The 24,155-nt window shown below is 56.7% G+C and overlaps 1 protein-coding gene across 3 annotated transcripts in view; it reads left to right on the forward strand.

Annotated features, from left to right (window-relative positions):
* Sfswap (splicing factor SWAP) overlaps positions 1 to 14,217 on the forward strand; it is a 65,647-nt gene extending 51,430 nt beyond the window's left edge. For all 3 annotated transcript variants that reach the window (XM_005336340.5, XM_005336339.5, XM_013363365.4), the window contains 4 exons: positions 5,399 to 5,524; positions 12,295 to 12,468; positions 13,352 to 13,424; positions 13,848 to 14,217. In XM_005336340.5, the coding sequence (XP_005336397.1) occupies positions 5,399 to 5,524; positions 12,295 to 12,468; positions 13,352 to 13,424; positions 13,848 to 13,913 (439 nt within the window). In that variant the 3' untranslated portion in view covers positions 13,914 to 14,217. The remainder of the gene's footprint in view (positions 1 to 5,398; positions 5,525 to 12,294; positions 12,469 to 13,351; positions 13,425 to 13,847) is intronic.
* Positions 14,218 to 24,155: the final 9,938 nt, after the last annotated feature.

Raw genomic sequence — 24,155 nt, forward strand, 5'->3', positions numbered from 1 at the left:
GCCAGTAGAGCTAGGCAGAAAGCTTAGCTGCAGCCCCATGTGCCTAGGCAGATGTGCATGTGGGTGTCTGTGTCCTGTAGATAAGTCCTTCAGCCAGGCGTGGTGGCCACACCTGGGATCCCAGTGGCTCAGGAGGCTAAGGCCAGAGGACAGCAGGTTCTACTCCAGCCTCAGCAACCTTAGCAGGATCCTGTCTAAAAAAAATTTAAAAGTTGGGGGTGTGGCTCAGTGGTTAAGTGACCCCAAGTTCAATTCTCAGTATAAAAAATTAAATAAAGACTAAAATAACTAAATAAGACAGGCCAAGATGTGGCTTTGTGGTAGAGCACTTGCCAAGCATGCATGAGGCCCTGGGTTGAGTGCCCAGCACCAAAAAAGATCACCAACTACTACCAAGCAAAAAAAAAAGACGAAGAAAGGGAAAAGTGAAAGCTTTATTTAAATTGTAACAGGTCAGGAAAGCAGGCCTGGCATAGTGCTGAGTGTGAGAAGGTTCGCAGGGTGGCGTGGGTCTCCTGTTGGTATGAAAGTCTCCTCCTGGTTTCTTTTGAGCGTACAAATTTCAGAACAGAAGAAATCTCTGTTGCTTGGTTCATGCTTGAACGAGGCAGAAGTACAAATTTGTCTTCTCATTTAATCCCTCTGCTGTCCCAGCATCCCACTGTTGAACAGAGCCTTCTTCAGGATCCAGTTCTGAGAAGGCAGTAAACACTGGGGCCAGCGCCTTCCAGGGCCTCAGAGCTTACTGCCTGGTAAAACCTCTTAAAATGAAGTACAGCTGTGGCTAGCTTGCCAGAGGCTCGGGCATGGCCCATCCCTAGGGCTCATGCCTTTGGATCTGTCACATTTTTTCTCACACAGCTCTCACATTGCTGGTGCCTGGTGTTTCTTTTTGGAGTCACTGTCATCTCTCCCATAGGAAAAATGCAGATGCCCTGCACTCTTAACTGTTGAAAACCATATGCCCATTTGCCTCTGTGCTGTGTCCCTGCCCAGGACATTCACATAGGCCTGGGGACCTATGTGTGCCTGTCTGTGTTGACCTGGACCTGCCTTCCTGACAGGTGGACCTGATCATCTACTTCCTGTCATTACACTCGGCAAAAAAAAAAAACAACATACAAATCTTGTTGTTTTTTTAATTAAATTAACAGCCCTGCTAACATACTTTTGATATATTTTTTTTAAGCCCCAGGAATTCTGAAATTTAAAAAATTGAAAAAGTTCCTTTTGCCATTACGGAACTAAAAATATACGCGAGTTGACCAGGCCCCACTGCAGCACATGCAGGGATTTCTTCCCGGTTTCCTTCCCCTCTGGCTCCGACAAGCAAAAATAATTCATTGTGATCCCTGCTCGGGGGCCAGTGATGAAGGTCCCGTGCCCATCTGAGCTATGGGCTCTCCTCTGGCTCCACAAGTGGTGTGGGTGAAGCACCTGGCACCTGGGGCTGCACATGCCCTGCCTGCCTAGCTTGGTGGTGTTCCTTGGCCTCAGGCTGTGCCCAGGTGGGTTCTCATGACCAAGAGCACCACCCAGCACAGGCGCTGTAGGGCTGTGGGTCTGTGTCCTTATCATGGACTGAGTGCTAACACGGTAACTTGGGGATTACTTGATCTTCCTTAATGTGTTTATATCTTAGATAAGAGGTGGGCAAGTGGCCGTTTCCTCATTATGCTTTCTGTCCGATGGTAGGCTGCCAGTTTCAGTCAAGGAAAAGAACAGCTTTATCATATCATAAAGTACATGTGATAATATCATGAAACAAAGCCTTCCAGTGAGCTCTGTGCCCAGAGCTGGCATCTGCTGAGTGCCTCTCCGTAACTGCCTCTCCTGCCTGGCAGTCCGGGCACCCCCCTGGACCCTCACACCTGGACCCCACCTCGTCTCTTCCTTCAGAAGATAATGGCATGTTCCAGGGGCAGATCTGCTGGCTCCACCTGAGCCCTGCCAGCACTCTCCATTCCTGGAGCCCGAGGGGAGTTAACACACTGCAGTCCTTGGGCTGGGTGTGGCTCAGTGGTAGAGAGCTTACCGAGTGTGTGCGCAACCCTGGGTCCAACCCCAGCATCACCAAAAGCCACAGTTGTAAATAAGATAGGAAAGGGTGGTGTTCTCTCCCATAATATGTATTATTGATGTGTTAAAAGACAACTAAATTTTAACCAAAATATTGAAAGTGCTAACTTCTGCCAGCTCCAAGTGCAATACTACACCAGGCACAGTGGCCCTGGCCTGTGATCCCAGCAACTCGCAAGGCTGGGGCAGGAGGATTGCAAGTTTGAGGCCAGCCTCAATAGCTTAGTAGACCCTTCTCAAAATTTTTTAAAAGTTGGAGATGGGGCTGAGGTATCAAAAATTAAAAAATTCAACACCACAGTTCTTAGCATTTCTGATTGTGGTAGGGTGCTTCAGCTGAGGTTCACACTGTGGAGTCAGGTAGCCCCTGTAAGGTGCGGTGGGGTGAGACTGGGAAGCTCTTTCTGTCCCAGCAGGTCTGTTTGTGGGCTGCTTATCTAGCTGAAACCCCTGTCACTCAAGACATCCCAGCCATAGGTGGCTTCAGACCTCCAGAGGCGAGTTATGGCAAAAATCTTTAGTTTCACAAAACCCGTGTGTTATTTCTCAAGAAGCTTGCTGGTTTGGTTTTTGTTCATTTATTTTAATTTTTTTCGTAGTTGTAGATGCACACAATACCTTTATTTTTTATTACTTATCTTCATGTGGTGCTGAGGATGGAACTCAGTGCCTCCATGTGCTAGGCAAGCGCTCTACTGCTGGGCCCAGCCCAGCCCGCTCACTAGTTTTGACGAGGTGATACTCAGCATCTTAGCCAGCACTGACTGACGTGTAAGACTTCCTCACCTGTGCTGCAGCTGGTTTTATCTGTGTTTTCATAAGGTCCGCTGTTTTAATGGAAGGAAGAAGTACTGATGTAGTTCACTCGTAAAATTCAGTATGGATTCAGTGTTAAGTGTCATTACACTGAATTAGTAAGGCTGGTGCTTGATCCTCCACTAGCCTATAAGCCTTGGTAAGCTCCCTTGGTGTTCCTCTGGTGTCTGGGGCTCAGCCGTGGGTTCTGAACAGGTCTTCAGGACTTCCCCGTGCAGAGGATCTGTGCAGTAAAGATGTGTTTTTTTCCCAAAAGTTAGCTCCCAATGTACCTTAAGGGGGTTAATATGACTTTTTTGAAAACGACTGTATTTAATGTTCAGAAATAACTCAGGTAGGCAAAGTTAAATCAGATGTAATTTTTTTTATATTCATTTTTTAGTTGTTGACAGGACACAATATCTCTCTTTCCCTTATTTATGTATGTATTTATTTTATGTGCTGCTGAGGATTAAACCCAGCACATGCTAGGCGAGGGCTCTACCACTGAGACACAACCCAGCCCTAGATGTGATCTTTACTGTCCTTACTCCCCATGATAAAGTGCACAGCAAAACAGTAAAAGATAATTCTGTGTCTCAGTCCTGTTTTTTAAAGAAGAAACCGGGTGCTTAAAGTGCCCCGGGTGGCACTGGTTAACATGCCAGTCTGGGTGGTCACTAATGTCAGATGAACTGTGAGCACACACAGGTGCCAGGCGTCTGCACCTCAGCCTCAGAGAGATCAGCCACGTGAGCATGGGAGCTGCCAGGCAAGAGTCTCCTTGTGGTTGGGTTGAGCTGGGCTGGCTGACCCCAGCTCCCAAGTCCCCGAGTCACCTGTTGCCGAGACCTGTGAGCAGTGAGACGAACAAAGCAAGTACCCCACACAGGTGGTCTGGAGTGAAAAGAGGCCACTTACAAGTGTGGCCACTGCATTCAGATAAAACTTCTGGAATTTCATCCTTGGAGAAAGTCTCCCAATGCCCTTATTTTTTGAACAGACCATTGGGATTTGTGCAAGAAGTGTTAAGGTCATCTGCTTTCGTCAAAGTCTCTGGATACATGGGACGATTGGCTGACAAGTGGAGTGCCTTTCCTGGCACTGAGTCATGTCACTGTGAAGAGCCCACTCGACAGAATGGAAAGCATCAAGTGTCCTTCCTTAAAGTGAGACCTGGAGAGCTCTGGGCTATTGCCCAGCTCTAAGGGGCTCCTTCCCGAGGTCGTGGAGACTGCTGGGAGCTGCCCCTTCCCTCTGAAGAGTGTGGCTGCAGGCACTGGGCTCATCGTCTTTCCTGATCTTTGAGTGCGTGGTAGAGCTCTGTCCAGCATCCTGCAGGCATGAAGGCTCTGCTCAACCAAATACTTTCCCCATTCTGTAGTGCCCGGCCCAGCTTTACACACTGAACGAGAAGTGTGTGCCCTGAGCAGATGCACCAGCAGCCCAGCAGGAGCGCTCAGGCAGCCTGGCCTCCAGCAGACCTGACCGCCGGAGCTCTCGTGGGGCACCTGGCAAGACGTTACGGGCTCTGCCTGGCCCTGGCATCTGTTGTGGGGAGCCCGGGGACATTTCCGACTCACAACACCTTCCAGAGGTCCAGCAGAGAAGACCTTGCAGCCTCCTTATGTTGGAGCAGGCTTATCAGGGCCAGGGTGCTTCCCGTGACACCAGAGGGTAGATGCCATAGTGAGCTGGTCTTCGGAACCATGTTGTGTGTTGCTTTGGGTTTTTACCATAATTAAAATGATTTAGTGAAAAACTTTTTAAGTGGCAAAATCCAGCTGCTCTTTATCTCTTTTCTGGATGGGTGGTCATGGAGATGGCCTGGAGAGAAGAGATCCCCTGCCAGGGTATATGCTCATTGCAGACTTTTCCTGAAATGGTACTCTCGCTGAGTTAACAGTGAAAAATCCCCAAAAAAAGGTGTCATTTTAACCTTGGCTGTCCCAAGTGAGAAAGGGTCTGGAGGGTCTTTCTGGCTATGTGTGGATCATGTCATGACATGGATAGAAGGAACCTTGTTTTAGACACAAGGGAAGGGCCAGTAAATATTCGGGGGTGATTTTGCATCCATGAATCCCATGAACTTGGATTACTTAGCCTAGACTGTCAAGACGGCATGCTCTGGGCCAGACGAAGGTGGGGCTCTGAGCCAGCAGACCTGACATGTCCCTGCCTGCTCCTGCACAGGCCATGAGGTCTGGAGTGCCGGGCACCCAGTGCCTTTCCTCTGCAGAGGTGAGGGCCATGTCTGTGAGCGCCAGTCCTCGAGCAGGAGGAAGGAGGTCCAGCATTCTGGGCTGGCCGGGTGGCCTCCTCAGGTGTTTGGCAGTGGTAGCCTCCAAGACTGACACCTGGGTACAGCGCTGTGGAATGGGCAGAGGCATCTGCCTCCTGGGGTGAGGCTAAAGCTGGTTGGCCAGAGTGGGCATCTGCTGTGGGCACCCTGCAGGCTAAGGCAAGAGAGAGTGCACACCAGGGGACCAGACAGCAGAACTGAATGCCACGTTACTCTGTCCAGGTCACGCTCCCGGTCCCCTCGGAGGAGAGCTCACTCCCCTGAGAGACGGCGGGAAGACAGGAGCGTCCCTACTGCCTACCGCATGAGCAGCAGCCCCGGAGCCAGCAGGAAGCGAACTCGATCCAGGTAGGCTGCTTGGGTGTCCTGGGTAGAGGGGTCTAAAGCTGTGTCCACCTGTGTCACTAGCTGCCCAGGATGACGGCCGTAGTCTCCTCAACAGCACCGTCACTGGGAGCTCTGGGGCCTCCATGGGGCTAAGGCACAGCCTGACTTGGGAGCTGGTTTCCCTCAGCACAGCCCTGAAGCAGGACCCACAGACAACGCCTGCCCCCTTGCCAGCAGCAGGAACAGAAGGAGGGGTAGACCTCCCAACCTGGTGGCCTCGGGTCTCACGGGGAGTTGGTGCCTGGGCAGTATGTGACGGTGCCAGGGCTGAGGCTGCCGCTCCCAAAGGGGCAGTGTCCTGTGGGTGCCTCCTGAGCACTGATTCAGCTGCTCCTGGAAAGCCAGGCTGGTGTCCACGTTTAGGACAGGGTGTGCTGAGCCCTGGCAAGATGGAGTCCTGGGTTCACCCCAATGCCAAAAGATATAAAAACAGACGTGGAAGCCACCCTCCCAGACTGCCTCAGCTCGTTTCAGGCAGAATTCTGCTCTCCGGTCAAGGACCCAAGGTAACAGCTTTTAAGAAAAGGTTGGGGCTGGAGATGTGGTTCAAGCGGTAGCGCACTCACCTGGCATGTGTGGGGCGCTGGGTTCGATCCTCAGCATCACATAAAAAATAAAAATTAAAGATGTTGTGTTCACTAAAAACTAAAAAAATAAATATTTAAAAGAAAAGAAAGGTTTACTTTGGCTCAGTTTGGGAGGTTTTAGCCCAGGCTGTGGTGAGGCAGCACACAGTGGGAGTGCAGAGTAGAAACTGGGCCTCATGCCCCAAAGCAGAGGATCCTTCCAGGGGTGCCCCCCACCCCTCATAGGTCCACCCTGGTAAGCAAACCTTTAGCTTGTGGGCCTCTGGGGGGCACTCCAGCACTGAATGTTAGTGGCCCCCAGCAGTGGCCAATAGTCTCCTCCTGGCCACGGGGAGTGCTATCTGGGAGCAGCCCCTTCCAAGGCTCAAGCTCATGCTACCTAGCTGATTGGCATTGTCCCAGGGCACATCTGGAGCCCAGTTGCTACCCACCACCAGGGACAGCAGCTGGGAGTCTCTTAATAGATAAAACCTGAGCTCCTTTTTTTGAAGCGGAGCACAGGCAGAGGAGCTGGCAGCTGGCGGGGTCAGAGCCCCCTAACACACACGCTCTGGTTACGTTTTGTGCTGTGGTGATCTTGCCAGGTATCCCGGCTGCCTGGCATGTGGAACTCATTCCTGAAGCCAGCAGCGAGCCTTGAAATTTATTACCACCTCAGACACGTGAGGAGAGGATCTAAAATCTATTCCTGTAGCAAAAGATCTCTGAACACAAGAGTTCTCACTTTGTCCTCAGCTTGATTTTTACATTAAGAGGAGTGATGGACGGCGGTGGTTAAGGGTCTGCCTGCACAGGTGGGAGGCCCAGGGCCTTCCGGCGTGGTCTCATGAGCTCCGCGGACCCCAGGACTGGGTTCTGACGGCAGCCCTGCAGAGGGACGGCCCTCTGGACACCTCTGCATTGCTGAGAGCTGGCATCAGAGCTGAGAGCTGGCATGTGCCCCCACATGGCCTGAGCTGTTCCTGTCTGAGCATGGTCAGCCTGGGGGCTGGTTTTTCAAGTGGCTTGCGAGCACCCCTGTGCCCACCTTCTGCAGCTCAGGCCCACACGCATCCCTTGCTCCCCCACACACCTGGATGTGGGTTGTGGCTTTGACATGTTTGGGGAAGCCAGACCACAGCCTTGCCAGAGGTGCTCCTCCCATGCTGTCTCTGGCAGGGTGCTGCCCAGGGTCTCGGCAACAACCCTGCGTGGGTGCGGCTGTGCAGACTCCCTTGTATCACGCCCGAGACACATGTCCGTCTGTCATTGTCAGTGATGTAGAGTCAGGCCACTCTGCTGAGGTCACTCCCGCCTGCTTCTGGATCAGGGAGAGGTCTTTGGGGTGTCCTGTGGTTCCGCAGCACCCTGTGCCAGCAGCTCTGCTAGGGTTGCACTTGGATGGCGCCTGCGCAGGCAGGTGGCTGGGCAAGAGCAACTCCCGTTGCTGCTCGCCCTTCTTCCTTAACCCGCTTGACGTCACAGCAGGTCCTAGACCTGGGGTCTGTCGTCCTCGCTGGCCAAGTGGGTGCCCCTGGCCTTGTACTCTTGGATGGTGCGTTGTTTCAGGCTAGGCTGTGGAGCCCTGGACCCGTCCCTGCCTCCTTGGACACGTCCTCCCACTGCTCTCCGGGCACTCTCCTGCTTTGGCCTGAGCTGTTCCTGGTGCTTCCTGCCTGCACCCTGGGTCAGCCATCCGAGGAGAGACTTCTTGTAGCGATGAGTGGAAGTTCACACCTGGGCCAGGTGGAACAGTATTCATAGGAAGTGTTTTGAGCACACTGTTTAAGCCTCTCAAGGATGTTGGTGAAGTCACTTCAGCAGGGAGTCGAGGCTGCCTTATTAAAGCAGGTAACAGATGACAGTGATGGTGCCTTGCCATTGAACCTGCAGGAGGCTCTGTGCTCGGCCTGCAGAGGAGTGCTTGGCCAGCAAGTGCAGGACATGGCAGCTGCCAAGGGGCCTCAGGTCATGAGGCCCTCCTCCCTCAAGGCAGCTTGATAATGAAAGGAAGTGTCGTCCCCAGAGCAGCAACCAGGAAGTAGCCAGGAAGCCAGGGGGGAGCGAGAAGCAGGGCCACAGCCCTGGGAGCCACAGCACTGTGGCAGCCGCCCTGGGCCCAGTGGTTTCGGCAGGTCCAGGAGGTGCAGGCAGGTTCCTTCACCACGCACCACGCCACAGACCCTTAAAGAACCTGGAGAATCCCAAGTACTTGGAAATTCAGCAATATAACTCTACGGTCACTTTTGATGGAAGAAAAGAGCAGTTAAATAATTACCTTTTCTAGTACTGGGGATTGAACCCAGGAGTATCCCCAGTCCTTTTAATTATGAGATACCAGAATCTCACTAAGCTGCCCAGACTGGCTTCAGGACTGGATCTTCCTGCCTCAGTCTCCCACAGCCGGTTGGAAGTTATTTATGTTACAAGAAAATAAAAGTGTAGAAGCAGTGATCCAGTTGAGCTTAAGAAGCCTGAAGAGGAGCTGGGTACAGTGGCCATGCCTGTTCTCCCCATGCTCAGGAGGCTGAGGCAGCAGGATTGAGAGCTCAAAGCCAGCCTCAGCAACAGCGAGGCACTAAGCAACTCAGTGAGACACAATAGGGCTGGGGAGGTGGCTCGGTGGTCGAGTGCCCCCCGAGTTCATTCCCTGGAACCAAAAACAGGAGCTGAAAAAGGAACAAATCAAACTCAAATAGAAACAAGAAGGGATGCAAGAAAGACCAGAACTAGAGATGGACAGAGCCCTGGAAGAGTCCAGAATGGGAGACCCTGTGGGACAAGGAAATGAAACTCACTGAGTTAATTCAGCAGCTTAGATAAAGTAAGTTCCTTAAAGGAACAGATGACCAAACTGACATCAGCAGAAGCAATTCCCCTGGAAGTGTCACATCTGCCGAGCTTTCCACTAGGCCCCAGCCAGGCAGCCTCCCCAGCAAGACAGTCAGGAAAGAAGGGGACGGTTGCCACTCACCTCACGAGGTCACCACAGCTGACCCCTGAAACAGGCAGGGACTCTGAGTGCTTTCTCAGGAGCCCAGGTGCACTTGCAAGGGCTGGGCGCTGGGCTGGCTCAGGCTGAGCAGGTGCCTGGCCTGCACGAGGGCCAGGTTCCATCCTCGGCACCCAACAGCAGGAGGGGGGAGCACACTGGCAGACACTGACAGAGCTCTCCTCCCCAGAGTGACCCACAGACCCAGTCTAGCTTGAGCAAATACCCCAAGCTTTTTGTGGAAATTCACACAGAAACCCTAAAACTTGTATGGAAACACAAAGGACTAGGAAAAGCCAAAACAATCTGGGAAAAGAATAAAAGTGAAGGACTTTGACCTCAGATTTCAGAAATTACCAGAAAGTACAGCAGTGTGGGCAGTGTGGTATCAGTATGAAGGTGTGCAGAGGGAGGAGGACCAGGTGACTACCTGTATGGCCATGATTGTTGCCCAAGGTGCCAAAACTGTTCAGGGAGGACAGGAAAGACCTTCCCACAAAATTTGCTTGGACAACTGCGTGTCATAATGGAAAAAAAAAAAAAAACACCCTGCCCAAAAGTCACTTCCAGGGGGATCGCCACACTGGACATAGAAACCAGAACATTGAGCTTCTGGGAGAAAACAACACGTGTGACTAAGGCTCCTTAGGATATAGAGAATGCTATCATTATGAGGAAAACCTGTGAACCCACTGCAAGTGAAATTTCCCCTAGGAGGCACAGTTGGGAAGAGTGGGCACAGTGGCCATGCCTGCATGCCCAGTGACTCAAGGGCTGAGGCAAGAGGATGGCAAGTTCCAAGCTAGACTGGGCAACCTAGCAAGATCTTGTCTCCAAGTGTTAGGAAGGGGCTGGGTTTGCAGCTCGGGGAGATGGGTTCAATCCCAGGGCCACAGATGTGAAGCAGAAAGGAGGAGGGAGGGAGGGCAGGCCCCAGACTGGGAGGAGAGCAGAGGCCTCGCTGATGCTTCACAGGACAACATGTACGGAGCCCATGAGTGCAGGGGAGGTGCTCGGCCTCTTCGGTCACCCAGGAAGTGCCCTGGAGACCAGGGCAGTGTCCGCTGTGTTGGTGGACTGGACTGACTTGGTGACGTGGCCAGGATGTGCTCAGTGGTGCTGGCAGGCAAAGAGTGTACTCACACACACACCCCACAGCCTCACTGCTCATTCCAGGCACTGACCACACAGCAGCTCACAGACAGCTCCTCCGGCTGTCACAGGAAGGAGAAGGAACACATGGCCCTGTGGCACTGCTCCCTCAGGCTGGGCCTCAAAATGCTGCCCAGCAGACCTGCAGGAGTCCATGCTCGTGGCTTCAGGCCAGCTTGGGGGTGGAGTGGGCACAGACTGGCTCCCCAGGACAGTGGGGTCTGGTCCATGGCTTGGGCTCTCCACACAGAACATGGAAGAACCTGCCTATGGCCGCGAGTGCCCTAGTGGTGTCAGAAGTGAACCATCAGCTTTCCTCCTGTTGGAGACTTGCCGTGCTCACAGCCCCTTTTTCTTTCTGGTGCGGTGCTGGGGCTTGAGCCCAGGGTGCGTGCTTGGCAGGTACTCTGCCACTGAGCCAGAGCCAGCCCAGAAGCCACCTTTCAGTCATTCTGTAGCCACGGAGAGCAACCCGAGTTGGGGCTCAGTCATCTGGCCCTTGGTCTTATGCTCCCCGGTTGTACAGTATTAAGTGGCTGTCAGCAGAGAGCCCCAGCCCACAGCATCCAGCACCAGCATCGGCTCTTCCTTCCTTTTGGCTCCAGGCACCGTGCCACCCAGCCTCAGCCCCTGCTCTCTTTATTTTTTGTTTTTTGAGACAGGGTCTTGCTGGTTGCTGAGGCTGGCCCAGAGCTCGCTGTCCTGCACCTGCCTCCTGCGTTGCTGGGAGGGCAGGTGTGCACACTGTGCCTGGCCACCATGCCTCTGCAGCCGTGCCACCCCTGTGCTGACTGCGCTGCAGGCTCTCGCTGCAGCGTGGTGGCCCCAGGCCTGGCCATTACTCTGCTCCACCCCAGACGCTGCCAGGGAGCCCAGGCTGGCACGCAGGGGGCCCTATGCTGCCAGAGCTCCAGAAGCACTGCTGGTGCTCGTGGCTTCCAAGTGCCTCAGGCTGGTGGCCCTGCTGGGCCACCTCAGTGGAGTCACATGCTGCAGACTGTGAACTCTGCTTATTGTTGAGCAGAAACGGCCCGAATGAGGGGTGTGACTTGGAATGAAGTGGGGTCTGGATGACCCCTGGGGTCCTTCCCTGCAGGGTGGGGTGGCCACATTGGAAAGGGCCCCGTGCCATGCTGAGTCCTGAGGGAGCCAGGCAGCCACGCTGTGTCAGCAGTGGCCCCAGGAGGGACAAAGCCAGACAGCGAGGTGCTGCTGCCCCTAAACCCTGTGGAGACCCCGTGGGCCACCAGGAGGCAGCCTAGGAGGGACGGTGGGAGGGATGAGCCAGCCTGGGCAGTGAGTGATATCCCTGCATAGACTTCGAGGGTGCTGAGAGAAGGCCTGGCCTCCAGGGAGGACCAGTGGCGCTATCCACGCCACACACTGCCTTTACCAAAAATGTGACCTTGTCTTTTTCAGTGTTTCTCAAGTCATAGAAAGGGTTTCAGGACACAGGTGTGGGAGGGACTGAGTCCAGCCCAAGCTGCGGGAGGAGGTGCAGGCAGGGAGTCTGGAAAGCCTGACATGGAATTGTGGGGGTTTGGGGACCTATCTTCTGTGGGAAGCAGGAGCAGCGCTCAGAGCCAAGCTGGGCACTAGATGTGGCTGGGGTCCCCCAGGAAGTGGGCCCAACAGCCTGCGCCTACCTTTTTCCAGGGACATGCCCCAAAACTGCCATCCAAAAGAAATGCCAGGCGTTTGTGTCTGCAATACTTGACTTTAATGACTTTCCATATATTTTTGGAAATTCTCATTAAATTGGCATAAGTGAGAGAACAGCATAGACTGGAGGGGTGGCCATCAAGGGCCTCTCAGTGTAGGTCAGATGCTGACTACACCTCAGATGCCAGATTCCTGCCTGAGGCCAGGCTGCCTGCTGGAGCAGCTGCTTTGCACACCTTCCTAAAGCCTCGCAAGCCAGGGGTCCATCCCTCTGCCTGGTTGCAGGGGGTATGGTGCCCCACAGACATGTGTCGGGCCACATTCAACATGGGTCTCTCACCAGGGCACTTTCCTTTCAGAAGTCCCCATGAGAAGAAGAAGAAGAGGCGATCGCAGTCACGGACCAAGGCTAAGGCGCGGTCACAGTCAGCGTCCCCGAGTAAGCAGGCAGCACTACGGCCTGCAGCCCACTCAGCACACTCGGCCAGCATCTCTCCTGTGGAGAGCCGGGGCTCCAGCCAGGAGCGCTCCAGGTAATCAGCCTCTGGGCAGTGCTCAGTGGGAGAGGGTGGGTGGCAGGCGGGCCTAGCCCCAGGGTGCATCTGCTGATCCCAGCCCCTGCTCCCCAGGCAGAGGAGGTCCCCAAGTGGACCCTGCTACAGGAGAAGAGTACCTATGGTGCAGGCTCCTGAATGTTAACTGGCCAGTCCTGCACCTGCCCTTGGGAGCAGGTCCCAGCATGGTCCTAGGGACAGGAAGAACCAGCACTGGGGGTCTGCAGCATCCAGGGAACTCAGGGCTCCTGTCACCACAGCACCAGTCACAGGGGTCAGGGCTACTAGCCTCCCCACCAGTCAGCAGTCCAAATTGGTTGTCAGGGTACGAAACCCTGGCAAGACCCAGTGTCCCTGTCCTGGATGTAGTGATCCTCAGGTGATGGCAGACCACACATGAGGCAGCTACTCTTGTTCAGGTCGCAGCAGTCAAGACCCCTGCCACACCCCACACCAACGGGCTGGGAAGGGGTGTGTGGCACTGCGGCTCACGCCTGGCGTAGGAGGCACAGGCGGCTTTCCCATGTAGGGAGCAGCAGCCACAGGCCAAGTGCAGGAGCCTGGGCAATGGCAGGTTCAGGAGTCCCTGAGGTCCCCCCCCGTGGAGACTCGGCCTGTCTGCTGGCTCCCATGTTCCTCTGGTCCCATGTGTTTACGTAGCCTCTCCTGAGAATGAATTCCAAACTAGTTTCCTTATACAAACGCTGTATAAATGCTTGACTGCGTGGCCCGCGCGGCCCTGGTGTTCAGGAGAGCAGCCCTGCTTACCCTTGGAAGCTGGCCTGTAAGGGCACCCACCCACAGTGCCCTGGCCCCCACACTACAGAGTAGGTTCAAGCTCTGGTCCCTCTCTTTGCTTTAGGGGCGTTTCTCAGGAAAAGGACGGTCAGATCTCTTCGGCAATCGTTTCTTCCGTGCAGAGCAAAATAACTCAGGTAAGTCAGGCCCTTGGGCCTCTGTCCTGGTCTCTGGAAAGGGGCCTTGTTTTCTCTCCCCTGACCCCCACTCCTGCTCCCACTTCACTCGTGCTGACCCAGGAGGGAGTCCTGGGCTGGTTGGTGTCTGGCTACGCAGCATGCAGAGGCCCTGCTGGGGCTGCAGTCCCCTGGTCTCCGTTTCCAGGGCTGCCACACGGTAGCACCCTCCCCCGGTGGACCTGCATGAGGTCATGGCAAAGGAGACTTGGACGGACGTCAAAGTTGAGAGGGGGCTTTGGCCTCAGTGCAGCCTGAACGTGCCCACAGCCCACACCCAACCTCCCAGGCCACCTCTGGCCAGTGTGTAGGCTCTGCTCCCCCGTCCCCACGGGTCCGTGAACTCCCCGCCCAGTGGTCAGGTCCCTGTCTCACCCTGTGCAGGATCTCATGGCCAAAGTCAGAGCAATGCTCGCAGCTTCCAAAAACCTGCAAACCAGCGCCTCCTAAGGCAGTGGCCATGGAGCCAGCCTACTGCACGACCCGAAGCCCTGTGTGGCCCGCAGCTTGGAGCCACCGCCGCGGAAGTCGGAGTGGAAGAGCTTGCTGCTGGCAGGCCCGGGGCAGAACCGTCCAGGCTCACCACCCAAGACTCTGGGGACAGTTGGTGGCTTTTGTAAATTAATTTTTGATGACATTTTCAGTTTAAGATTTTTGACCAGCAGTCTCTTACTTGTATATTTGTAAATAATATCATGTTTCTGTGAAAATGTATTATCAAATAAAATGGAAGAAACACCTTTTCTAGCTGGCAGCCTGGAGCTGTGTCTGCCTTCTTGGGCTCACAGTGCCCCTTCATGAGCTTCGCCTCCTAGCGGACGCCATGTACATAAGGCAGCTGGGCTCACCTGTCCTGCCTGCTGCCCTCCCGCAGCAGCTGCTCATGACCTGCACAGCCCCAGTGAGGCACCTGGACGCAGTCAGCCTCTGGGATGGCAGTGTGTCCCCACGCAACAGGCTTGGCAGCGCTGTTGGAGAGCCCATGTGGTGGCAATGTCACACGGTGCAGCCCTCAAGGCACCAGCTGCCCAGAGGCACCCTGTACTGGGCTTCGGAAGCCCCATAGGTTTGAGTATGCGGATGAAGGTGCAGGTTTGTGTCCCTCGCTGGCCAGGACCCACGTGTCCCCCGTGTGCTTTGTAGGGCACGCTGCATGCGTCCCCACATAAGCCGTCTCTGCCACCAGGACCACTGAGCGCAGGGCAGGCCCTGAGGTGCCCACACAGGAATCCCTGCCTCCCACACACAGCACGAGCCTGGCCTCCCCTGCATCAGGAGGGCATGGTCTCCTGCTGAGGGTGCAGCTGCAGGTGCTGTGTGTAGAAGCTCTTCTGCATCCTGCCCCACCAGCCAGCCTTGCCCCATGGGGGGCTCACCTAGGGTGGTGTGCACCTGTTCCCCTCGGCACCATCCTCTGCAGAGGGCACCTGGTGTAGGCTAGCACCGGCGCTCCTGCTGGGGAAACACTGCTCAGGAGCCATGTCGGCAGGACCCTGCTTCTCACAGGCACTGCTGACCGGCCTTTGGCGGGAGCAGCACGGAGTGGTGGGAACGGTTGTAGTCACATGGGACCCTTAGGATGCGCCAGTTCCCGTCTGTCCTGCTGGGCATCCTCACTGGGGTTGAGCCTGCCAGGTGGCACTCACTGTGCCTCGTGGCATGCCTGTTGCAAGGTGTCCAGGATGCTGGGGGAGGCCACAGGGCAGAGGAGGCCTTAGATGGGCTGGGGGGGTCGGGTCTTTGTGAGCAGCATCACTGCAGTGGAGGAAGGGTGAGGCCCTGGGTGGTGGCCTCTAAGTTCTGGGCCCTCCTGGACACGCCCTTGCTTGTCCATGGCTGCCTTTTGCCCTGAGTTTTTAAGTCAGCAGCTCTGGCTCTGTCACTGCATTGCCTGCCCTCTACAGCATCTGGGGGTATGAGGGTTGGCCCTGGACAGCATGGGGTGGGGGCAGCCATGAGGTGGCATGGGTTCCAGCCCTCATCCACCTGGGGTGGCAGCATCTGCCATGCGCTACCCAGCCTGTGTCACTTGGGTCCCCAGGGAGGCCCTCCTGCCCCCTCCCCTGGCAAGTCACTGCCATTCTGGGTGGCCCACTGAGCCCCTGCAGAAGGCGAGTCCCAGCCATTCTCCTTTGGACTCCATTAGGGTCTCGGGTCCTAGAGAGTGGCTTTCAGCTGGCACGGCATGGTCCCTGGCTAGCAGTGGCGACGAGGACAAGCCCAGAAGAAACTGGTGCTGTTACCGCACAGGGCCGCCCAGGAGCCCACAGCTTTCCCAGGCTCCACGGCACAGGGTTGGTGGCCGTCACATGCCCCTGGGCTGGGAACACCAGGGGTGCCAGACACCCATTCTCAGTAGCATGAGGGGCCTCCTGGCCTGCTCCATGCAAGTCCATGCCAGCCGCCTCCGTTTTTGGGCTGTGCAGGGTTCTCTGGAAAGGACAGCCCAAAAAACGTCTGTGGCAAGCAGGAGCTCCTGTCAGCGATGGGAAGAGCTGCTTAATCACAAGCCCGCGAACTGCTGAGCAGGGGCACCTGGGGTGCAGAGGCAGAGGACTTCAGACTGGAGCTGAGGGGCCTCCACATCCTCCCCTGGACAGATAGTGGGTTGTTAGGCTAAGGCAGAAATACAGCCAGGTTGTGCCCTTGCCAGTATGGACCACATTCCCTACAGGTCCTCCCAGGTCCACGGGGTGCAGAGCAAGGGCAGACTTGCCATGGCAATACTCCTTCTAGGTCCCTGGAGCCCTGTGGCTGCCCAAGAGCAGCTTTGCTTTCCTTGTGTGCCCAGTGTCTAGGAGGGCAACACACCTGGTAGCCTGGGAAGCCGCTCCACACTGCCACAGGCCCTACCCAGCAGGTCATGCTGAGCACATCCTCTGTAGCACGCCTACTTCTGGGAAGTCAAATGGGGAGACAAAATAGGGCCTGGTGGCCCACGCCTGTCATGCCAGCAACTTGGGAGGCTAAGGCAGGAGGATCACAAGTTCAAGGCCAGCCTCAGCAATTTAGCAAGAACTTTTTTCAAGATCTTTAAAAGGGCTGGGAGTGCGGCTCAATGGTAGAGTGCTCTTGGGTACAATCCCCAGTACGGCTCCACAAAAACATTGGCAGGACAGTCCATGCACTCACACGCCTCTCCGCCAACCTCAGGAGCAGCAGGCACACCCAACTCCAGGTCCTTGTTCCCAATTCCACCCTCCAGAAGGAGCCCAGGCCTTGGAGGAGTGGCTGGTCCCAGGCTGGGTGGGAAAGGCCCCAACAGGTCAGAAGTGCCCACAGCGATGGCATGTCAGGGAACAGGAGCCGGGGGCTCTACAGCCATAGCAGAACAAGGACCACAAGGTGGGTTCTCCATGCCGGAGAGATCAGGGAGCCCTGAGCGTCCTGTGGAGGGACCCCCTGGGAGTCGGTCTCTAGTTTGAACACCACAGTGCTTGCTCAGACTTTATGAGAACTGGGTGTCACTAGGGGACAATCTAAAGGGACCACTGGAGCACATGCCGTCCAAATGAGCCAAGTGGGTCTGGGTGGCACAAGGCTGTACCCTATACCCTGGTGGCACAAGGCTGACACCTGGAGGTGTCCTTGCCCGTGGGCTGTGGGGCAGCCCCCAGGAGCACACTGGAGAGAGTAACTGAGTGGGTAGAGACACCCAGACGCCCCTGCCAGGTGTTCCAGCAGCACCAGCCCCATGAACTGTGGCCACTGCCGGGCTGACGGTGAGAGCATCAGGGCCCCAAAGGGACCTTGCACAGAACCCCAGAGGAGCCCAAGAGACATGGTGACTTGACCTCCTGTGTCCCAGGTCCTGTAGGCTTCAGTTGTGCCCAGGATCCTGTGGCAGGGCAGCTGTTACAGAGGAAGGGAGCGTCCTTTGCTGTCCCCGGTGTTGCTGTAACTCAATCGTAAACTCAGAAATTCATTGTATCCAGGTGCAGTGACTGCAAGCCAGTAATCCCAGCAGCTTGGGAGGTCGAGAAAGGAGCTCAAGGCCAACCTCGGCAACTTAGTGAGGCCTGTCTCAAAAAGCAAAGCAGGCTGGGGTTGAGCTCAGTGGTGGAGCCCTGGGTTCAATCCCTGGTACTGAAGGGAAAAAACTTACTGTGAAAAACAAGCGGCACGCAGCCACCCACATCCTCTGAAGCTGCACCCTGGGTGCCTTGTGCCCTGGCCACACCAACGCAGGACCTGCCTGATGACACCACAGGGGAGCTTTCCTGCCTCTCTCCTCACATCCTTGCCTGCAGCCCAAGGTCCCGAGGGCAGGGGGCAGGACGCTGGTGGCTGCAGCCGTGAGCCAGCCTTTGCAGTGAGCCAGCCTTTGCAGAGCACCCGCTGGGCTCTGTCGCGGCCACCACCCGGGCTCCCATGATTGGACGTCAGGGCCAACTTCCCAGCATGTTGTGGGACCGACACTCATGACTTCTCTGAAACAGCTGGAGTGGGGAACTGAGGCTTCAGGGACAGCGTCTGATGGCCTCAATGAGGCTGCTTCATAGAGTTTCTTCCTTTCCTCACTGTTGTTCTAGGGGAGACACGGGAGGCTGATCTAAGGACAAAAGTAACGGCGCTCACTTTCCTGCTCAGGCTTCTGGGTTGAGAGTGCGGTCCGCTATTGCTCCAGGGCTGCAGATGGGGAGGGAGGAAGAGGGCCTGCGACTGGCCCACTGGCCTGTCCCATGAGCCTCTCAGGGATGGACAGAGTAGCATCTAAGGAGGCCAGTGGGGAGGAGCCAGGGAGCCCAGCAGCTGGAGGGACGGAGGCCCAGATCCTAAAGAACCAGAAACAGGAGCACGTGAGTGGCTTTGGAGTGCCATTCAGGAGGGCAAAGGGGCATGCTGACAAAGTGAAGTCCCACAACTCTGTCCCCAAGAGCTGAGGGCTCGAACTCAGGAGCATGCCCAGAGAGGTGTAGACAGCATTGTGATCCAGCCACATGGGAGCACTACACCGCCATGAAGAGGTAGGAACAGGCCCAGCACAGCCTGGGACAGCCCCAGCACAGTGTGCCCATGAGACAAGCCAAGTGCTGGAGGACACATCCAGCATGAGTCCACTTACAGAAGGCCCAAGAGCAGCAAGTCCTGGGGGACAGCTGGCTTAATGGGGCAGAGCTTCAGTTTGGGAAGATGAAAAGCTCCCAGGGATGGCGGTGATGGCTGCCCCCATGTGCCACCGCAGCACTCAAAAATGGCCCCAAAGCAGCTGTGTGCTGGGCACGTGGACACACCTGTGATCCCAGAAGCTCTGGAAGCTGAGGAAGGAGGATCAGGAGTTCAAAACTGGCCTCAGTAACTTGGCCAGACCCTGTCTCAAAGTGACCAATGAAGAGCTGGGGTGCTGCCCAGTGATCCAGCACCACTGGGTTCAACCCTGATACCAAAATGTGGGCTGGTAAGACCCGGGTCCAACCCCCACACCACAGAAATAAACAGTGGTTAAAATGACAGGTTTTATATTTTACCACGATTTTTTTTTTTTTTGGTGCCAGGGATTGAAACCAGGGGTCCTTGACCCCTGAGCCCACTCCAGCCCTCCTTTGTCTTATTTAGAGACAGGGGCTCACTGCGTTGCTTAGGGCCTCACCATTGCTGAGGCTAGCTTTGAACTTGGCATCTTCCTGCCTCAGACTCCCGAGTCGCTGGGATCACAGGCGTGCGCCACCGCGCCCGGCCATATTGTACCACAATACCACAATATTTACATGATGATTTTAGATGGCAATAGCAAGGTACTAAAGGCCTTGGCGAGGGGTTTTGTAGCAGGGACCACAGCTGGCGCCAGTGGGTTGGGATGGAGAAGCAGGACGCTGGGGACAGGGGCCAGGGTCAATCTCAGGGAGACAGTCCAGCCTCCCATGCACCATAGACTCATCTGAGGTGGCTCTGTTTCCCTCAGGGAGCCCATGCACATCCCTGGGGGCTCAGCCCCTCCTGCTGCCCAGTGAGCTGGACGAGGCCAGGAGGTGCCACAGCTCCCCGGGGCCGCAGCCTCACCCTCCCAGGGCCTTCGGGTCACAGCCAGGAACCCGCCCACCATGCTCCCTGCCACTGTCAACAAGGCTCCAGCACCAGTGCCCAGCCGCCTCCCACAGGTCTTTGCCACAGCCAAGGAACGGGCACAGGGCGGCCAGGAACAGACGGGGTCTGGCCAGACTGAGGGCGAGCCCACAGCACCCTCACCAAGCACCTGAGCACCCTGGTCGCCAGACTGCAGCCCACATGTGGTCAGGCTCAGGCTGGGTGCACTTGAAGGTGCGATTCCTACTGGCACCTGCCCTCCAGTGCTGTCCCCAGGCCAGGCATGATGCTCCGCAGGACAGCAGGGGTCCAGGGAGACAGGAGGCAAGCAGACAGAGCAGCACCAGGGGTGGGGTGCCAGGGGAGTGGGCACGGGGCAGTGTCATGTGCAGAGGACACACAGAGTGGAGGCCCACAGGGAGGGATGGGCCAAGGGAGAGCACTGCAGCTGCTGGAGTCAGAGCACCCAGGTGCTGGAGAGGCGGCCAGGACTTCCTGCAGGACGCAGGGGAGAGGCCTGGCTGGGGCAGGACCCTGCGGTGGGGAGGAGGCTCACCTTTGGGATAGACAGAGCTGAGGAGGCCCAGGAGGTGCCTGAGGGTCCTGGGCTACCGCATGCAGGTGCCACACACTCGGAGGCCAGCAGCAGAGGACTTCCACTCAGCCTGTGTGGCTCCTGAGGCTTGCCCTTGTGGCCCTGGGGGTTGAAGTGGGGGGGCGCTCCACTGCTGAGCTTCACGCCCAGCCCTGTTGGTCTCCTGAGTCAGGGTCTCCCTGAGCTGCCCAGGCCGGCCTGGAATGCGGCCCCTCCGTCTGCCAAGTTGCTGGATCGCCGGTGTGGCCACCATGCCCAGCCTCTTCCTGCTCTGATGAGGACACTTAACTGTCACTGGGTTTGGTCTCCAATTGAGCACACCTGAGCAGAGGGGTCGGTACAAGGCCATGAGATGACCTCAGGGGATCTCATGATCCTTAACGCAATCACACCCACAAAGACCCTTGTCCACATGTGTATGAACACATCCAAAGGTCCCCCTGGACACGAATGTGGGGGACACCTTTCACCCTGCTAAAGGACCCCGGATCCCATCCCAAGGCAGGAGCAGAGCTCCCGGGGGGGTCCAAGGATGCTGGCAGGTCCCTGGAGCCAGCCGTGCCTGAAGGCAGGAAGCCCCCACTGTCCCACTACAACTGTGTCTTTATGAGGTGCTGTAACTATTCCTCCTGCAGGGGACCTCTGGAGGAGAGGGGGAGGTGAGCCAGGCAAAGGTGAGCCAGGCAGAGTGCTCTGATGCTACTCTAGTGTCCAGCACCTACAGAGCCCTCCTCAAGTACCAAGTGGGGACTGAGCTGCTGCAAAACAGAGTCTCCCTTCAATGCCATCGCAGGCTGCAGCTCTGGGTCACCTGTCAGCCAGCTCAGCAGGTGCAGGGACAGGGAGGCCCAAGTAGCTGGGCTGGGTGCTCCTAGGCAGGACGCGAGGGAAGGCAGAAGCTGAGAGGGAGGCTGTGCACAGGGGCAGCTCTGGGCCCCCCACGGGCTGGGCCCACCCCACTGCCCTCTCCAACCATGACCCTGCTCCTTCACCCTCCTGCACGTGTGCGACCATCCCCCCAAACCCACAGTGAAGCCCCAACCTCAAGAACCTCAGAAAGTGACCAGTGGAGACGGCCTTTGAGGAGGAAACTCGGGTAAGAAGGCTGTTGGGGTGGACCCCATCCAACAGGTCCTTGGGAGAAGAGGAGGACAGGTAGAGACACCAGGCTAGACCAGGGACACCGAGCCTGCCGCCCAGGCTCCCAGGCTCTGGACCAGCAAGAGAAGAGCCCTCCAGCGCCCGAGCCCCAGCCCCAATCCACCCTCCTCCTACAGGCTGAGCCGGGGCTGCCTCCTGGGAAGAGCCCTCTGCCTGCTCAACCCTCAACGCTGTGGGGCCCAGAAGTAGGGTCAGGACCTGCATGGGGGCCTGGCGGGCTGCATACCATGCGCCCAGCAGCGTCAGCCAGCAGGCCCAGGGTTGGTCCTCCCAGTCACTGGTGCCCAGCCAGGCTTGGCGGAGACATGGGGGCCTGGTGGAGGGCCACCACCTCCCTGGGGCCCTCTGGGGCAGGTGCTGTCTAAGCACAAGGCCCAGGCTTCTCCTTCCCCAGTCATCACCAGCTTCGCCACCGTGAGGTAGAAATGTCCCTAGTGCCCGCTGGTCTCCAACTTAGCAGACCTGAGCAGAGGGGTCGGTACAAGGCCATGAGAACCCCCAAGAACTGGCCAAAAGTGACAAGAAGGGCTGGGGCTGGGAGGTGGTATCCAGCCTGGGCTTGTGGTCTGCGCTGGCCACCTCCAGGGACAGGAGAGTCCACTCTGCCTTCGTCAGCAGAGCTCAGGCTACCAGAGGTGAAGGCCCAGGCCAGGTGGGCTCTGTAGCCCTGAGCCTTGGGGCTGCCAGGCAGCCCAGCAACTTGCAGACAGGCACTGTCCCCCCAGAACCTGCTGGGCACAGGGCACAGCGGGTCCAGGGGAGGCCCCACTTCCCCTGTGCACGTGCCTGTCCTCTGTTTGCAGGCCCACATGCCTCCCACATGGCCCAGGAAGCTACAGCCAGCAGCACCCAGCTCAGCCAGCACCCCAGACCGCAAACTTCCCCAGCCCAAGTCCCCAGCCTGCCTCTCATTGGATGGTGTGGCTCATGTGTCCATCCTGATTCCAGGGACAGAGGTGAGCCAGCTGCCCAAACTGGGCTTTATGTTCCAGAGGCAGAGCCAGCATCTGCAAACCCTGCACCACAGGGACAAAGCAGAGACTCTCTGAAGGAAACTGGTGGTGCCTGGAGCATGGGCAGCAGGCAAGGCTGGATCAAGGAGCTCAGAGGCTGAGACAGATGTGTGAGTATGCACATGGTACATGTAATTTACAGGTTTGTGGGAAGTTACCTACTTTCTATTTTTGTTTTCTCAAAATTTGGTTTTTGTTTTTGGGTTTTGGCCAACAATATGAGTAGCCCCATGGGACACCTGGGTCTAACCCCTGTCTTCTCTCCAGACTCAGTGCAGGTCCATCCTCTGGGTATACATGTCCTGGTGTGCTCAATCCAGGGCAGCCACCAACTGCTATGGCACCTTTGTGGGTCTCAGAAAGATACCTGTGCCCCAGTGGCATGTCCATCCCCAGCAGGACACTGGGTCCAGGAAGCAGGGTCCAGTCTCACCACGCTCAGGCCACAGCCAGCCCACTGGGAACAGCCCTGGCTCAGCCAGTCTGCTGCAGATGGGCAGAGTTCACCTTGAACACGAGCCTTCCTGAGCCCAGACAGGAATGACCGTTCAGGGCAGACAGCAGGTGCTAGACCACCACAGCTGCTCCAGTGGCCTTCCCAGGGGCCACACAGAAGGCCCCAGGTCCTGCACCTCATGCCCACCTGATGGGCTGGCTGGGGGAAGCTGCCTCTCAGAGCCTGGACTCTGTTAAAGGCCAGAGCATGGGCAGCTTGAAGGCACTCCAGCAGCACTATGCCTCGGCCCCTGGGGAGCCATAAGACCTGTCACCAGCCTCGCAGGACCTGCCTAGGAGAACAGCCACGGTCAGTCTCTTCCTATGCTTGCTCAGACCCAGCCACTGTCCTTCTTCAGTGCTGACAAAGCCCCAGTGAAACCTCTCACCAGCACAAAGCCAACAGCCCCTCCATGCAGCCTTCAGCCTGCACTCAAAACCTCAAAAGCAGTGGGAGTCCCCTTACTCTGGTCACCTGCCATGTCACACCCACTGGCCCCTTGATCAGCCTTGCCTGCCACACACACTCTCCCAAACCCCGACTTCTGATTTCCTTCAGAAAATCCCTTTCAGCCAGCACACTCCTATAACCCACACAGCTCCAGAGGCTCAGGCAGGAGGATCTCAAGTTCAAAGCCAGCCTCAGCAACTTAGTGAGGCCCTAAGCAACTTAGCAAGACCCTGTCTCAAAATAAAAAGGGCTGGGAAATGTGGTTCAGTGGTCAAGCACCCTGGCCAGGTTTAATCTCTAGTACAAAAAAAAAAGTCCCTTTCAGCTCAGGCAGCTCCCCTCCTACCACCCGATGCCACAGCCTGGTTCAGGGATAGAGAGGCGGACCACGTCATCCAGAAAGACAGCCTTGATACTAGCTTTAGAGGACCCCCTCTCTACCTGCGCTTGCAAGCTGGGAAATGTTTGCTGCAGCTGCCCTTGTGGCCTGAGAGCCCAGGTTCCCGTCTTGCTGCTGTACAGCTCCATCCACTCTTGCTGATGGTGGCCACTCTGGACATCCAATTGAATGAGCCCTCTCCTCCACTAGGGCCAGGTTTGGGTTGAGTCTCTGTGCTGGGACCTACCTAGTCCTTCCATCAGCACCAGCGATCTGGCCAGGTCCAGAGGCTCAGGAGGCTGAGCAGAAGACTCACAAGTTCCAGGCCAGCCTGAGCAACTTAGGGAGACCCAGTGTCGCCACCAAAAAGAGGCTGAAGAAGGCTCCCAGCCTTCCACTCTCAAACCCTCCCACCGGCTCTCCGGAGGCCAGCACTCTGGGACCCCTCCCCATGCTCTCCGGACTCCCCACGCTCCCTAGGGAACCCCCTCCCCGCTCTCCCCGCCCTGTTCTCCGCCCCCATGCTCCCTCTGACTCCCCTCCGGCTCCGCGGCCCGCGGGCTCCCCCACGCGC

The sequence above is a fragment of the Ictidomys tridecemlineatus genome, chromosome 2, assembly GCF_052094955.1.
Source record: "Ictidomys tridecemlineatus isolate mIctTri1 chromosome 2, mIctTri1.hap1, whole genome shotgun sequence".
Lineage (NCBI taxonomy): Eukaryota > Metazoa > Chordata > Mammalia > Rodentia > Sciuridae > Ictidomys > Ictidomys tridecemlineatus.